We start from the raw sequence: 14,412 nt of genomic DNA on the forward strand, positions 1-14,412 counted from the left end.
CAAGGAAGCCAATTCACTACCCACTTGGCGGGCTGATGTGTGCCACATCCCTACCAGGAGCCCCTCTTCTCCCGCCAACTGCCCAGGAAGTCCCCCACAGCCCATGACCTCACCGCATGCCAGAGCTCAGTCCCCAGCAGGGGTTAGGCACAGAAAACAGGCTCAGAGAGATGAGGGGCCAGGGCCAAGGCCACACAGCAAGGATACAGAGGAACCAGGGCCCAGGCCCAGCTCTGCCTGACCACAAGTCCCAGAGAGCAAGGACGCTGCCCCAGGCCCCCTGGGTCCCCAGACCCCAGCCTGGCATGCCCTGGGTAAGGAAGGGCCCTGGGTCTTCCACCAGAGCTAGGGGAGGGGCAGCTGGCTGTGGTGGGCTGAAGGGCCCAAAGAGAAATGGGGTGGGGGAGGGGCTGGGGACTCAAGGCTGGGCGGCCACCCCACATAAATCAACCCCGATGAGAGCAAAGAAAAAGGAGTAAAACCGAACGTCCTCGGAAATTCCTTTAGTGCTCAGCTGTCCGTGAAAACAGGATAAAGTGGCTTCCTCTGTCTGAGCTCCAGCCCCAGCCGGGCAGGGTGGAGCCGAGGAGCGAGAGCCAGGACTTCCGAGTCGGGACAGGGGTGGGGCTGGGCTCAGAGGTGGGGAAGGGGCTCCAGCGTTGCTACTTGAGGGTGTCCAGGTGGGTGCAGACCTGGGAGAAGACACTGTCCACAGAGCCTTCGGCATTGACCTGCGGGGAGACTGGTGGTGAGCAGAGACATACTGGGGCGGGCTGGGTGAACCCCACGGAGACCGGCCCCTCCTGCAGAGGCCAGGCCTGCCTCCGGTGCCCAGCCACAGTGGACAGCAGCCCCTCGTCAAACCAGTGGGGAAGCCAAGGCTCAGGGTGGACCACTGGCCCAAGGTCACCGCAATGTGAGGCCAGACCAGGCAAAAACTCAGGTTTCCTAGTATTCCCTCAGGCCTGCAGGGGGCGCACCTTGCGAACGATGCCACGTTTCTCATAGAAGGCGATGACAGGTTCTGTGGCTTTGTAGTAGGTATCCAGCCGTTTCTTGATGGTCTCCTCATTGTCGTCCACACGCCCACTGGTCTGTCCACGCTTCAGCAGCCGCTGGGTCATGGTCTCGGGGCCTGCGTCCACATACAGCAGCAGTGTGGGCTGTCCAATCTGTGGGCGGGGCACCAGTCACAGGGGCCCCCTTCCTGCCCTCCCTGGGGCCACCTCTTCCCCACCTCCCCACGACTGGGGCCACCGAGGCAGCCTGACAGACCCTCCTCAAGCCAATGTGCCCTGCGCTCTCCTGCTCAAACCTCTTCCGTGGCTCCCTGCTGCCCTCAGGAGAAAGTTATAACTCCTTTCCTGACCCAGGAGGGCCTGCGCTGACTCTGGTCTAGGCTGGTTCTCATCAGCTTCCTCGAATGCAGGGCTTCTGCTCATGCCAGGGGCTTCCCAGCACCCCTTTCCCTCCATACCAAGTGCTCATCTTCACACTTGAGCTAAAACCTCCTTCCTCCCGGGCAGTCTTCCCAGGTGCCGCCCCCATCGCCATCCCCAGGCCCCTGGGACATGCTCTTCCAGTCCCCTTTACTTCTGCCGTCAGCGCCTCTCAGAAGGGCCTCTGGTTGTTTACTTAACATCCCTCTCCCCAGCCTGGCCTGGAGCCCATGAGGGCAAGGGACATCTGCTTCCCACCAGCAGGGCTGGGTAAGGACTTGACAAAGGAACCACGCTGAGGGAAGGGGTGAGAGGCACTTGAGCTCTGGGAGGTTCCGAAAATGTCACTGTCATTGGAAGGAGTGTTGAGTCTTTCTTTCATCACCAGAAAGACTTGGGAGGGAGAGAAGGAGTTAGGTTGATGGGTCTTCTTTTGGTGAGGACCTGGCGCCCCCTGGTGTTCAGAGTCAAAAAGATCAGGCGCCGGATCCCTGAGGGCCACAGCAGGGCTAGCCCTGGGCGGAGCCAGGTGTCTACACCAGCCCCAGGACGGATGAGAATTTCCATTAACCCCATTTTCCAGACGTGGCCCTGAGGGTCAGAAGGGATGCCACACAGCTAGTGCCTAGGTCCAGGCCTCCTAGTCTGAAGGAAACCCAGGCGACCCCCATTTCTTACATGGGGAAACTGAAGCCCAGATCAGGTCAACTTTCTTGAGGTCTGGTACCACTTAGAAGGCAAGAAATACAGTACCCTACCTCTGGATGAGGCTCAAAGCTATGAAAGCCCAAAGACGGCCTCAGGCTTGCAGAGACGGGGAGTAGGAATGGGTGTCCAGCCCCTGGCCCACTGGGACGCCCAGATCTCCCTGCAAGGCCTGGGAAGACTCCCTCTCCCGGGAAGCCCTCCCTGAACACCCTACACACCTACTGGCCTCTCCCTCCTTGGCACTTACAGCTTCATCCGTTTCCCCATGTGGCACATGACACCATCGGTATGGGTGTGGGTGTGTGCCCTGTGTGTGCATGCGTGGCAGCCCAGTGTTTAGGTGTGCTGAGTGTGTAGATGCACGCTGCCTGAGGTGCGTGAGTGCACACTGCCAGATGCATGAACACATGTGCACACACATGCCTGTATGTGTGTGTGTGTGTGTGTGACGCCCTCACCCTGCAGAAGGTTTTCCTGGTGGGCACCTGCTCCGGGCAGCTCAGAGGCATCATGCCAGCCATCACGCTCACCAGCCAGACTCCCATGGGCCCCAGCAGAGGACTAGACTCTGCTCCCTGGCATCCAAAGGTTCAGCCAGGCCTGAACCTCCCTCTCCCACATCATCCCCAGTCACCTTGTCCCAGCAGCCTCTTTCCCTCCCCAGGGGCCTGAGGGGCCTGCCCCTTCCAGCCCTGTCCATATCATTCCCCGCCCCTCTGGCCATGCATTCACAGGCACCAAGCCCCACTTTTGCAGAGTGCGTTCCCTCTGCCCCCCATGCTGCTGCTCAAGGCAGCTGTGCCCTGTCTGCCTCCATTTGGCAGGTGGGAACTTTGAGGTTCAGAGACGCAGAATGACAGCCCAAGGCCTAGAGCTGTGGAGCTGGGACCTGAGGCTGGCCAAGCCTGTGAACTCCCCAGCCTGGTGCTTCCCATTCTTCAAGATTTTTTTTCTGGATTTCTAGAAAGATCCAGAAAGTCTTCTCTGGCTTCCCTCCTTACCCACCCCCTATCCCCCACAAATAGTGTGTGTGTGTGTGTGTGTGTGTGTGTCTCTCTCTGTCCATCACAGCAGCCTCTGCCGGCCACCCCCAGTCAGCTCCTGAAGGCCATCAACCAGGTTGTGCCTTACCCTCTGCTCAAACTCTACCCCCTGCTGCACCTCCCGAGGGTAGCCATCAATCAGGAAGCCTGTGGAAGTTTCTACTTTGGCCAGCATGGCATCTCGGAGCATGTCCAACACCGTTTCCTGAGGGCACAGCAAAAGAAGGCGGGGCTGTGAGCCCTCTTCCCCCGTCTCCTCCCGGCCAGTGTACACTGCCCTCCGCCCTAACACAGACATCCCAAACAAGACTCCCCTCCTGGCCTTCCCTGAGCCATGAAGACTGGACTGATGGGCCAAATCATTCATTCATTCATTCATTCACTCAAAGTTATAGACGCAGCCCCTCCCCCCGCCAGCTCCTGTGGGGGCCCAGAGGACACAGCTGTGAATAACGCAGACCTTCCCTGCCATCAGGAAACTTGCAGTGTGTTGATTTATCAGTTTCCGAGCATGACACAGGCCGTGTGGACAAAGAAGGGGTGCTTCGGGAATATAAAGTTAGGGGACTTAGCCCAAACCTAAGAAGATTCAGGAAGGTCTGAAAACTGAGGAGGGAAAAACACTCCAGGCAGGAAGCAGTGTGATGAGTTTGAAGGGACACAAAGGCCAGGGCGGTAGGAGGGTAAAGGGGTCCGTAGGGCAGGGTCTTGGAGGCTCTTGGACGATTCGGGAAGGAATTTTGTGCCAAGGGCAATGGGGGCCCCCAAAAGGGTTCAGAGCCAGGGAAGGTCATGGTCAGCCTTGCCAGTGTGTCGTGGGCTTTGTTGGCTGTTGTCCACTCAGGACCGCCATCACCCCTGCCCCCACCCCACTGGGGCCCACTCACCAGTGGCACCAGCTGTCCCTTCTCCATGATTTCCGACAGCATCTTGCCCCTGGACGAGCCCGAGCTGACCTCAGCCCGAAGGAGGTCCCCGGTGGAGAGGTGGGTGTAGCCATACTTCTGGACAATCTTCTCACACTGGGTGCCCTTCCCTGAGCCAGGCCCTCCTGCAAGTGCCCACCCATTCAGAATATCTGAGAAACAGGGTCCCCCAGAGAAACAGGGTCTGCCCGGGTCACCCAGCGAAGGAGGGGCAGAGCCCAGGGTGCAGCCCTAGGCCCCGGCTCCCACCAGGGCCTGCACAGACGTCCCCTGCTAGTGCCTCACCCGCTTGCCTGGACTCACCCACCACAAAGATGATCTTGGCCTTTTTCAGCTTCTCTGTGGGAGAGAAAAAGGGAGCGGAGCTCAGCCACTCGCTTGACAAAGAGCCAGAGGTACCTGTGAGTCCTGGGCCTGTGCTGGGTCCGAGGCAGAGGGTCTGACACAGTCCCACAGGTGAGGAGAGAGTGGGACCAGCTGAGACAAAGGCCCGGAGGCTACAGACACAGGCCGTAAGGGTGACTCTGAGGGGCTCATGTCACCCCGATCCCTGTGGGTGGCTGGACAGCGGGTCACCTCTGGCCCTAGAGTCTTCCTTGCTGTGGGGGTTTGTCGATGAGCAGCAGGTACCCATGGTCTCCTTTTTTGCTGTGTCCCCTACCCTTCCCCTCCCAGGCCCTGGGCCCGCCCATTGCCCGCCTTCCCTGGGCTGTCCAAATGTGGAGTTGGCAACCACAATATACGTTGCCCTGGAGACAGTTGCCAGGGAAGAGGGCTGCGGTGGGGACATGGAACCCTTGCCCAAAGGGAGAGGCCAGCTTACATTCCAACCTCTGCTTCAACCACCCTCAGAACTCAGCGAGACCACAGCCCCACCAAAAGAGGGAAATTGAGGCCTAGCAAGGAGGCAGGGGCCGGCTCTAGGGCTACCAGAACCCGAATAGCAACTTGGCCTCTCTCAGGCTTCCCTCTTCTGGGGAAGCAGGACCTCGCTTTGAGGCCTCAGGAAAGAAGTTCCCTCCCCTTTCTGGTTCTCTGTTCCTGTCCCAAAGTGGAGGTGAGCTCCGAAGTTCCCAGGCCCCCCCCCCCCCAGCCAAGGGGCTGGGGACCAGAGGAGCAGGCGGGAGGACAACTTGTCCCATGGCTGCCTGCCACCTGGCTGCCGTGTGACGGGCACAAGCCTGGGTGTGGGTGGAGGCAACAGCCCAGTAGCAGCTGACACGCAGAACCACAGGGGCAGAAGGTGACCACTGGTTTTAGGCAGCAGCAACCAGGCCTGCTGGGCTCCTTTAAGAACTGCCCAGGCCGAGGCTCAAAGCCAGGAATGGGAGGGGTGGCGCAGCCAGGAGACAGGCCAGCTGGGCTCTCTGCCCATGACTCCTTCTGAGTCGGGCTCAGAGGAGCCTGGAGGGCCCACGATATCCTTAGGAGCCATTTCCACCAGACAGTGGGGAAACTGTGTCCCTGAGAGGGGCACCCTCACACTGGGGTCTCTCCACAGGGCAGCCTCCCCTCTCCAGTGCCTGCCCTCTCCAGAAAGAGGCAGGGATTTTGCTCCAAAAACACCAGCAGTGGAGGTGAGCCACGGGGCCCTCAGGAGCCTCAGGGAAGCCTCATGGCTTCTAAAATTAATCTTGCAACTGGGCCATCCCAGGAGAGGCTCGAGGAGGGTGCTAGGAGCTCCCAGGTACACCCTATCTGGCAGCCCCAGGGCCTCTCAGAACCCCTCTCAGAGTGTCCCCCCAAAGCACACCCCCTTCCCAGGCAGGCACACTGAGGCCCAGGCAATGAGCAGGAACCTCCGTACCTTCCATCCTGCCAAGGTCCAGGGCGTTGAGTCAGTGCTCTGCAAGATAAGGCATAGTGGAGGCAGGTGAGTGAGCTCTCCACACCCTGCCAGGCGCCGGCTTGCCCTCCAAGGGGGCCTCTGGGTGCAGGAAAGGCCCAGGAGTCTGGGAAGCCGTCTTCTTCTGTGTGCTTCCTCGGCCTCACCTGTCAGGAAGGGCAGCAGCCCCCTCCCGCCACTCGGGGGCATACGCTGAGACTCCAGTAACTGCAGAGCTGCTCTCCTGGCAGAACACAGGGCTCAGTCCTGTGTCTGCCCGACACCTTGACGACACTCCCCAGGGCGGGAGGAAAGGCGCCAGGAGGCGGGAGCAGCGGCAGGAGCTGCGTGTGTGCTCGGCTCTGATGGGGTTTGGGAGAGAAAGCTCAAAGGGACAGACGTCTGCAGGGAGGAAGCTGCGTTCCCAAGGACGTGGCCCTGAGTTTTCAGACGAGGCGTTCCCAGGCTCCCCCCAACCAAAACCCAACTTCTACCCTTCATGTGGCCCATACCCTCACCCTCCAGAAGGACCTTGCTCCACTGCCCTCCCTTCCCCCCAGCATATAAATCAACCCCAAACCCCTTCTGGGACCCCACATTACTTCCACAGCCCCCCCGGGGGCCTCCCTCAACCTCCCCTTCCCATCAGTCTTTACAGAGATGCTGCCTGTACACCTTTGCGCTCCTTCCGCCAGCCCCTCTCCAAGGCCACCTGCAATCGTCACCACCACTCTCGCCTTGACCTGTGACCCTTGGCCACCATTCCTCCCGTTTGGGACCCTCACCCCAGACCCCAACTCCACCCTCTGACTATTAGCTTCAGGTTCCCAGGGCCCTCCATCCGTGCCCAGCCAGCCCAGGCCTCTCTATCCAGCTCCATAAATCTGTGGCCCATGAACAGGCCGGAGGCCCTGCAGACTCTGAACGGCCCTTCCTGTGTCCCCAGCTAGAGGCCTGTCTCACACCCACCTCATTCCTGCACAAGCACATCCTAACCCTCTTGCTCCTAAACCTCCCTCTCCCGTAGCCACTTTCTTATTCCAAGCAGGTGTGGTGGGGCACCTACCTACCCCCATACCCTTCCAGGCCATCTGTAGGACACATCAGTGGCTTGCTTAAAACCCTTCCATGTGTGGCCCCCTCAGCTCCCAAGATAAAGCCTGCCCCCTCCCCCCACACCCCCCACCCTCTGTAGCTTTATCAGGTGCCACTTGAACTGCTGGAAGCTCCCTCATCCACCATGGCATCTCCCACCTCCAGGCCCCAGCTCACAGCTGCACCCAAAGTCTAGATGCCTTTCCCCAAGGTGTCAATGTTTAGGACTCAGTTCAGGTGTTACCTCCTTCAGGAAGCCTTCCTGGGTTCTGCCCTCTGCTCCTACACTGGCAAGTGCCTCCTTTGAACTTCCCCTGGTGTCACACAAGCCACACTGTATCGGAACTCTCTGTTGTGGTGTAGGCCTGTGTCCCCATCAGACTGGGTCTAACCCAGAGCTGATTTTAGTGCTGGGGGCCTCACGCCATCCTCACAGCCATCTTAGGAGGGAACTGAGGCTTGGAGGAGAGAGACTTGTTCCAGGGCCTGGCTGCAGTCAAACCTAGGGCTGCATTTTCTGCTGATCTAGGCCCAGCACCCAGTAGGTCCTTAAGCAGCTGCTTGTGGGGCATTAGTTACAGACTCCTTCCTGCTGAGTGTGCTTAAGGAAGGGCAGTAGCTGCCCATACTGCTCAGCAGCTGGTAGGGGAGGGGGAGGGCCCCCAGGCCAGGAACAGCCTACAGTGACCAGAGGAGTAGCCTGGACCCTACTCTGCCCCACCCCCCTCCCAGTGACCTAAGCCCCACTGTCCTGCTGGCACCTGCCACCTCCTTGGTCCAAAATAACCTGGGTTGTGAGGAGGCCTCACAGAGGCCAGGGGTCCGGGATGGAGTTAGGTTACGGGCTCAGCAACCAGGCCTTATAAGGCCCCTGGATCAGGGCTTCAGTGACTCAATATAACTGGGTGGTCTGCTGAGGGGTGTGAGGAGCTGAGGCCCAAGGGACAGAGACTTCACCTCGATCACCACGCAAGGCCAGGGCAAGACCCAGGTCTCCCATCTCCTGACCAAGGGCAACCTTTTAGTGGCTGGCAACCAACTAGGGTTCAAGTCCCAAGTCTATCACTTGGCTGTATGACCTTGGGCAGCTGGTATCCCCTCTCTGGGTCTATACCCCCAGGCACCTACATCCCCAGGCCCTGGGTGAAGAGTCCTGGGTGGGTAGCTGAGCAGTGCTCAGGAAAGGCTGTGTGCAGCCAGCAGGGCTCCCACAGAGCCCCTGCCCTTTCGGCTGGCGGACGGAGGCAGGGGGCCCAAACACCCAGGGGGCCTCCTGTCCCCCCAGGTACTCAAAATGATTCGACAGGACAGCTCCTCCAATCACATGGCCTGCCCTGCCCAGGCCCTTCAGTGCAGGAGGTCAGGCCACAGCGCCCCCTCCCAGGGCCCCAGCTGGGACAAGCCAAGGGCAGGAACCTGGAGCCCCAGGAGTACAGGCTAGGACAAAGGGGTGACTGTGTAAGAGAATGGGAGGGACTGCAACACACATACACACACACCCACAAAGGCGCACAGAGCGCGGCACAAATACTCAGAATGGAGCCGCGGAGCACAGACAGGCAAGCGCACACAGATCACAACCATGGACACACACACAGCCAGACGAATTTCTGAGGATACCCTGGGGCGCACGCAGGCGCGCGCGCGCGCGCGCGCACACACATACACACACACACACACACACTGTCTCTTTCTCTCTTTCCCCAGGGACGTGCAGCTTCCCCGCTGCAGCAGAGGCGCTCCCATCCCGAGCACTGAGCACAGATATACACAGGCACACACTGACCTGGGGGTCGGGTGCAGGTGGGCGCTGGGGCCAGTGCGTGCCCTGCCCGTCCTGGCCAACCACCCGCCCCGCAAAGGCGACTATTTATAAGGCTGTCAGCAGCGCGCGCGCGGCATGCCGGGAGCCAGCTCCGTGTGGTAGGAGGGAGGGAGGGAGGAGGGAGAGCAGCCAGGGAAGGGAGGGGGCTGGACCAGAGCGGAGCCCTGATGGGAAGCCAGAGCAAGACTGGGGTCCTGCACCTGCAGACAGCCCTTTACCGTCATCCCCCGCGGGTTTTCCACTCCTGCATTACCTCCGCTGTGCCCACTTCACTCCAAGGGGACAGGACCGGGCTTCCCATGTGACAGCTGGGGAAACTGAGGCCTAGAGAGGAGAGGCGCTTTGCACAAAATCTCACAGCAAATTGGTGGCAGGGAAAGGCCAGACGGGGCATGGAAAGGGCTCAGGCATGGTCTCTGGGGACTTTGCTGGCCAGGCCATCCCATCCTCAGATCCTGCCCAGAGGCCCCTGCACCAGTGTCCACCTGGAATTCCTCTTCCCTTTCCAGAAGGGGTTCCCAGAACTCCCCTCTCCCGGCCGGTGGTTGTGTAGAAGACTGGAAATAACCAGCCCTGCCCCGTGGAGGTGCCAGGCAGCTCCCGATGAGGCGAGCCTGAGGGTGTGGGACATTCTGAAAGCTGTACCCAGATGGGGATCTACCGATCCTGACAAGAACAGCTCCCGGTGATGAGCACTCACTGCGTGCGTGCCAGGGGCTGAGCAGAAAGAACACTGGTCTTAGGCCATGTCTGTGAATCCTGGCACGTGGAGGAACGTGAGATTCACACCTGTCAACTAGCTTGCCTGAGGTCCCCAGTAGAAAGCCATGTGTGTAACCATGGAAACCAACAAAGCAGCAGGAGGTGCTCAATAATGGAGCAGAGACCAGGACCATGCTCCTTGGGAACTCATGAATTTAACCACTAAACCACATCACAACCTTGAAGGCAGCAGCCCCAGATGGTGGAGTGGGTTAAATTTAGAATTTGTTGTGTAGGCACTAGGGAGCCATGGAAGGTATCTGAGCAAGAGAGTGAGACTACCCAGAGAGTGAGATCACTTTAGGTGGGTAGTTTCTCAGCAACAGCAGCCTGGACACCGGGAGGCCTGGATCCAGTCCCAGCTCTGCCACTTGAGACATCAGATAAGGTCCTTACTCCCTGGGACCTTAGTCTCCCCACCTGCGGGAGGGGTGGGTGCTGGGTCAGAGGGTCTGCCTTAGAAATTGCTTGAAAGGCCCTCTCTAAGGTTGTAAGTGTCTGTGCGCATTGACAAGATCTGTGGGGAAAGCAAACTGATGAAGTCAATAAAAATTTTATATGTGCCCTTCACCTCCAGGAACCCCACACATGGGCACCAAATGTGCACAGGATGGTTTTCCAGTGCGAGTGGGGACTGACTGACAGGAAGGGCCGTGTTGCAGCCAGGTGGGGGGGGGAGGTGGTGACGGCCTCAGAGTGGGCGTGAGGAAGGAAGCCAGGGGTCTGCCTGGCTGGGGGCGGGGTGGGGGGCTCGAGAGAAACGGGCAAAAAGACCAGTCGCACCAGTCTTTTATTATATTTATTTTTCTAATCTTCACCTGAATACATGGGGAGAGAGGGAGAGGGAGGGAGAGAGGGAGAGATACATCAGTTACCTGTCAAACGTGCCCGCTCAGAACTCAAACCCACGACCTTTCAGTTGACAGGACGGCGCTGCAACCCACTGAGCTGCGCAGGCCAGGGCTGCTGCACCAGCCTTGTCCCACCTTCTCCCACGCACCTTTTATGCATGGACGTGCGTGTAAAATCTACTCCTCAATGTTTTTTCTTTGCATTTCTTTTTTTAAAGATTTTATTTATTTATCTTTAGAGGGGAAGGGAAGGAGAGAAGGAAAGAAACATGAATTATGGTTGCCTCTAGTAAGTCCCCTGCCAGGGGCCGGGAACTGGCCTGCAACCCAGGCATGTGCCCTGACTGGGAAACGAACCTCGATCGTGTGGTTCGCAGGCCCGTGCTCAATCCACTGAGCTACATCAGCCAGGGCTTTTCTTTGCATTTCAACATCTCTGAAACTGCCCTGTAATCCAATTGGTGGCATCTCAAAGGTGCAGTGAAGCAGAACCAAGAGGGCAGCTTTGGGCACATGATCCCCCACGTGGAGGTGGGGACCCTTCTTCAAGGCTTCCCCGAGCTCTTCTGTTAAACACAACAAGCATCTATTACTTTACATATAAACCACTCTCTACACGGATGTCCCTTGAGGACAACATGCTAAATGAAATAAGCCAGTCACAAAGAGACAAGGGCTGCAGGATTCCACTCACACGAGGCATCTGAAGTAGTCAAATTCATAGAGAAAGTAAGTGGGATGTGGCCACTAGGGGCTGAGGGGCAGGGGGGAATGAGGGCTGTTGTTTAATGAGGAAAGAGTTTCAGATCTGCAAAATGAAAAAAAACAGTTCTAGAGATCTGTTCTGTAACAATGCACAGCTACTTAACAGTACCGACCCGTACACCTAAAAAAGGTTAACTGGTAAATCTGATGTGTTCTTTTAGCACAATAAAAAATAATACGTGTATGCCCTGGCTGGTGTAGCTCAGTGGAGTAAGTGTGGGCCTGTGAACCAAGGGGTTGCTGGTTTGATTCCCAGTTGGGGCACATGCCTGGGTTGCAGGCCAGTTCCCAGCAGGGGACACATGAGAGGCAACCACACATTGATATTTCTCTCCCTCTCCTCCCCTTCCCCTCTGAAGATAAATAAATAAAATCTTAAAAAATAATAATAATAAATTTTAAAATTCCCAAAACTCCCTGGCTGGGTGGCTCAGTTGATTGGAGTGTCACCCCGTGCACCAAAAGATTTCCGGTTTGATCCCTGGTCAGGGCACCTCTGGGAGCAACTGATTGGTGCTTCTCTATGTAAATCAATCAATATATCCTTCAGTGAGGATTAAAAAAAAGAAATAAATAAAATTATAAAGTAGAAACTATAAAAGTGGCAGGAAAACCTATTCTGGTTTAATTATTCATTTGCATATGACCTATAAATTTCTTACCAAGCCTGAAATATTAAAGTTTCAGGATTTTTCTTCCTCAGCGCTAACCTAAAGAAAGAACAAAAGGAGAGAGAGAAGAAGAGAGGCAGGGAGGGAGGGAGAAGGGAGGGAAGGAAGAGAGAAGGAAAGAGGGAGGGAAAAAATTTAATGGAGGAAAAAAGATTATACCCTAGACTATTAACAGGGAATAGGACTGGGCAATGCCCTCTTTTTTTTATCATATATCATTTGTATGGTTTAAGTTATAACATAAAAATACATATATCTAAAAATATAACCATATAAAATAAAACCAATTAAAAACATTTTAAAAATATTCTGGTTAAAGAAAGAATTCCCAGACTTGAAAACAAGCCACTGTCGGAGACTGAATCTGGGACAGCCTCACTCTGAGGTTCCAGCCCATGGTGAGGGCTGCCCGGGCGAGGCCGGGCTGAGCGTCCACAGGATGCCGGGCGGGGCCGCTCCAGGAAGCACATGCTGGGTTTGCAGCCGGTGGGAGATGCCTCCAACCCCAAGGAGGGGCGGGGGGCTCAAAGGGGACAGAGGGATACACAGATGTGCAGGGAGGCCCCGAACCCTGAATGAGGTCTTGGCCACAGTGGGGAGCAGATGAAGATTTCAGAGCAAAAAAGGACCCTGACGACATGGTAACATGGACAATGAGTGCACCAGTCCCTGTGGGTCTCTTCTGAGGGGGCGAGAGTCAGTGGGGTTGAGGACTAGACCCCAGGCCTCTTACCTTCAGCATCCTCCATCGAAGTCCTGCCTCCTGATGCTAGACCTAACTTTGCCAGGGTCCACCCTGCCCCCACAATCCACCTTCTCCTGATGCACTACGGGGTCTCCCTTCATGCCCACCAGTGGGCAGGCAGATTCCCAGAGGCCTTTGCACAGGGCTAGAGTGCGCCATACTCCAAACTCCCATCTCCATGCAGAGCCCCAGGCTCCCCATGAAATGACTTTGCAAGCAGTCCCCGTCCCTCTGACGTGCCCATCACCACCATTACTGTATCCGGTGAGCCCAGGCCATGGGCCCGGTGGCAGCCCAGCCTCCTGCCTATCCTGTGCGGTCCAAGCAAGATGACCTCTCCAAGCAAGAGGGATTGAGTCTTGCCCCCTTCATCTGGCCCCCAGCAGCCTCACCTCCCACCGTCACCACCTCCATGCCTACTGGGAGAGGCTGTGGGTCCCACTGGGCTACTGTCCAGGCCATCCTTCTCACCTGACATTCCCTCCCTCTTCAATTGCACCTAATACAGAGCATGGCAGGCAGCTACTCACTAGAACGTACACGTGGATTGAGAAACGAATGCAGTGCGGCCTTCCCTGCTCCCAGCTCCGTGGCCCCCACTCCTGGCTGGCCCAGTGCCCCGGGAGAGCTCTTTCCTGGTCCCCAGCCTGCCCTTGTCTCACACAGTCGCCCTTTGTCAGGCCTCTGCTCCCAAGGGTATCTTATCTGCCTAAACAGGTTGTAATCTCCCAGAGTCTCGACCCCCTTCCTCCTGCCAACCTGGGGTTGTAAACAAGGCCTTTTACTCAACTCCAGCTCAACACACCCCTCCCAGGGCTGCAGCCCTGCCTGACTCCTGCCTGCCTGCCGGGCCCTGCAGGACACTTTGGCTCCCTGCCCCCAGCACCCCCAGGCCCTAGAGCCAACCTCTGACACCACCATTTCTCCCCTCTCCCTGAATCCTGTCCTTGCTTCCTCTCTCCTGTTCCTTCCCCCTTCCACAACTGCTTTCTATAACAGAGACATCATTCTGCACCCCCAAAGCTCTTGTCCCAGCCTCTGCACGACTCCTCCTCATCTTCCAGGTCTCAGAAGAAAGTCACCTACTCAACGCCCCCCCCCCCCCCCCCCACAGCACCTGTATTATTGTCTTTGTAGCCCTTACTTCCTTCTTGTGGTGGCCTGACCGGGACAGAACCTGTTACGGGGCCCCACCCCTCCCTAGAACCTGAACTCCTTGACAGCAGTGTGAGGTCCTGAAACTGGGGCTCTGCAAGGGGAAGTGACTTGCCCAAGGTCACAGAAGCAGGGAAGGCAGGACTGGAAAAGCCAGATGGGCTTGGCTTGGGAACCCCACACCTCCCCAACCCCCAGAGCTGCCAGCTCTCTACCCAAGCTGCAAAATGCATGACTCACTGGCCAGCTGAAAAAGCTGGCCACCCTGCTTGCGTGGGGGCTCCTAACCTGGAGGGTGTGGGCACTGTCTCACGGAGGCCCAAAGCCCTGGACCAGAATGGGCCCAGCTCGATCCATCGGAAGACACAGGAACTAGAGCTGGAGCTTAGGTGCATTTATTCCTGTACAAATCATTACAAAACCAAGTCTGCGGGAGCCGCCAGACCCCACCTTACCCCAGTGTGCAATGGCTTGCTGCTGGCCTCCTCCTCTACCTGGCCCCTCCCACTCCACAGCCTCCTTCAGGAAGCCCTCTAGTCTTCCCTTCCAGGCTCCAGAGGAGCAGGGGGCAAACCCACCCCCTGAGGCCCAGTCATAAAGTG

At 57.4% G+C, this 14,412-nt stretch overlaps 1 protein-coding gene across 2 annotated transcripts; it reads right to left on the reverse strand.

Annotated features, from left to right (window-relative positions):
- Positions 1 to 483: 483 nt before the first annotated feature.
- AK1 (adenylate kinase 1) lies at positions 484 to 8,927 on the reverse strand. Of its 2 annotated transcripts, none has more exons than XM_037036646.1 (7): positions 8,823 to 8,927; positions 5,924 to 5,962; positions 4,420 to 4,455; positions 4,078 to 4,241; positions 3,279 to 3,395; positions 981 to 1,172; positions 484 to 731 (listed from the first exon to the last, which is right to left on the reverse strand). In XM_037036646.1, exons 2-7 carry the CDS (start codon positions 5,928 to 5,930, stop codon positions 663 to 665), a joined length of 585 nt encoding a protein of 194 aa, XP_036892541.1. In that variant the 5' UTR covers positions 5,931 to 5,962; positions 8,823 to 8,927; the 3' UTR covers positions 484 to 662. The 2 variants fall into 2 exon arrangements, with proteins under 2 accessions (XP_036892541.1, XP_036892542.1); XM_037036647.1 differs by lacking the exon at positions 8,823 to 8,927 and adding an exon at positions 6,109 to 6,191.
- Positions 8,928 to 14,412: the final 5,485 nt, after the last annotated feature.

The sequence above is a fragment of the Sturnira hondurensis genome, unplaced genomic scaffold, assembly GCF_014824575.4.
Source record: "Sturnira hondurensis isolate 20B ecotype Veracruz unplaced genomic scaffold, ASM1482457v3 Scaffold0022908, whole genome shotgun sequence".
NCBI lineage: Eukaryota > Metazoa > Chordata > Mammalia > Chiroptera > Phyllostomidae > Sturnira > Sturnira hondurensis.

Coding starts and splice junctions, on each gene's coding strand:
- AK1 (XM_037036646.1), bottom strand. Junction 4,242..4,419: donor CAAGATCATCTTTGTGGTGG/GTGAGTCCAGGC, acceptor GGGCACTTGCAG/GAGGGCCTGGCTCAGGGAAG. Junction 1,173..3,278: donor GGGTAGAGTTTGAGCAGAGG/GTAAGGCACAAC, acceptor CCCCGCCCACAG/ATTGGACAGCCCACACTGCT.